This window comes from Limanda limanda, chromosome 3 (assembly GCF_963576545.1).
Source record: "Limanda limanda chromosome 3, fLimLim1.1, whole genome shotgun sequence".
NCBI lineage: Eukaryota > Metazoa > Chordata > Actinopteri > Pleuronectiformes > Pleuronectidae > Limanda > Limanda limanda.
The window spans coordinates 2,192,619-2,194,453 of record NC_083638.1 but is presented as its reverse complement, the minus strand read 5'-3'; the positions used below and the strand labels follow the sequence as shown (position 1 = coordinate 2,194,453).

The following is a 1,835-nucleotide window of genomic DNA, read 5'->3' as shown; positions in this document are numbered from 1 at the left end:
AGATCCTGCGACTGACACAGAGCTCCCACTCCGACAGTCTCCTCCCAGCACCAGCAGGAAGCGATCCGAGGAAACCAGAGGATCTCTGCCCGGGGAAATCATTTATAGGAGAAACTGAGAAATAAACACAAAACATGTATTGCTTATTTTGTTATCAACAATTACTGTTTTGTTTTGTTTGTGAAAATGTGAATTTGTGAAGTAACCAGTAAATAAAGCTTAAAGATAAATGTAGTGGAGGAAAATGTTCAATCTAAAATATGAGAATATACATAAATACTTGTGTATATATGTGTATATCTGTATTCAGCAGGATGGGATCATATATAAAGAAAATAGAGGTGAGGAGGAACTGGTTATTTTCCATTGCTGGTTAAATGGATTAAAAACAAATCATTATTGACAGAGCTCAGATTTTTGTTTGTGTAATTTTGAGGTTCTTACACTGTCAACTTTATTGAATATTATTCAACCTAAATATTACATTCTTATGTGAAATTTAACACTAAACTGATTTTAAAATCACTGATTTTGATTCGCAGAACGCTGGTGTGATTCACCTGTGATACAATAGACGATCTTTGGTGCACAGCGGAAGTAGATGACGTCATTACCTTCTATCTTTTTATCGTAATATTTTTGTAGGATTGTGTTATTATTTTAAATGTTTTGAAGCTGTGAAGTTGTATATATTATATGTATATAGCACATATTATATCCTGTATAATATTATTGTGTTATTAAGTCTGTTTGATTCTCATGTGAACGTTTAAGGTTTTAACTTTTGAATGAGAAGACAAATTAATAAATGAAACGATATGAAATTTTAAAAAATGAATCATTTTAATTTCAGCCAATTGAAGATTTAACTGTACGAAGATGAAATCAATAAATTTAAATCAAAGAAATTAAATGACGGGTACATCCTCTGTGCTGCCTTCAGGAGCACTCAGGAATCTTTCGTTACGCCATAAAACATGATTTTTGACCCTCTCTATTGATAAATTCTGTTTTATATATAATTTCATTGTATGAATGATGAAGTTAATGTGACCCACACTGGTAACTTCAGTGGGAATTCCACTTTCTCCCGTTTGAAGCAGATATTTGAATAGAAAGCTGTGTTTTCCGATGAGCACCTGAACGCATCAGGCTGCTCCCTGCATCTCCTCCTCTGCAGCTCAGAGTCCGAGACGACCAGGACCATACCCGGACCAGGACCAGGACCAGGACCCTACCCAGACCAGGATCAGGATCAGGATCATACCCTGATCAAGATCAGGATAACAACCGGGCGAGGACCAGATTCACATCTGGACTAGCACCTGGATAAAATCCGGACCAGGACCAGGGTAACACCTGGAACAATAGGATTAAACCCTGACCAGGAGGATTAAACCCAGACCAGGAGGATTAGATCCCGACCAGGGGAATTAGATCCAGACCAGGAGGATCAGATCCAGACCAGGAGGATCAGATCCAGACCAGGGGGATTAAACCCAGACCAGGAGGATTAGATCCAGACCAGGAGGATCAGATCCAGACCAGGAGGATTAGATCCAGACCAGGAGGATCAGATCCAGACCAGGAGGATCAGATCCCGAACAGGGGCGGATGAGGACCAGCTGATGGTCTGAGCCCAGCGGGGGACCAGTGAGATGCAGCGGGGGGGTGCAGCGGTGTGATGGGACAGTCAGTCCAGCACGATGGGAAACAAACAGACAACCTTCACCGACGAGCAGCTGGAGGCTTATCAGGTGACTGCATGAGATTAGACCAGTTTACAGATAATACACACTGTGTACTGTTCACACACAATACACAGAGTACACCGA

At 40.7% G+C, this 1,835-nt stretch overlaps 1 protein-coding gene across 1 annotated transcript in view; it reads left to right on the top strand.

The window, feature by feature from the left end:
• Nucleotides 1–1,476: 1,476 nt before the first annotated feature.
• Nucleotides 1,477–1,835, top strand: part of LOC132998106 (calcium and integrin-binding family member 2-like) — a 4,300-nt gene continuing 3,941 nt past the window's right edge. The window contains exon 1 of the mRNA XM_061067604.1: nt 1,477–1,757. Coding sequence (XP_060923587.1) covers nt 1,707–1,757 — 51 coding nt within the window. The 5' untranslated portion in view covers nt 1,477–1,706. The remainder of the gene's footprint in view (nt 1,758–1,835) is intronic.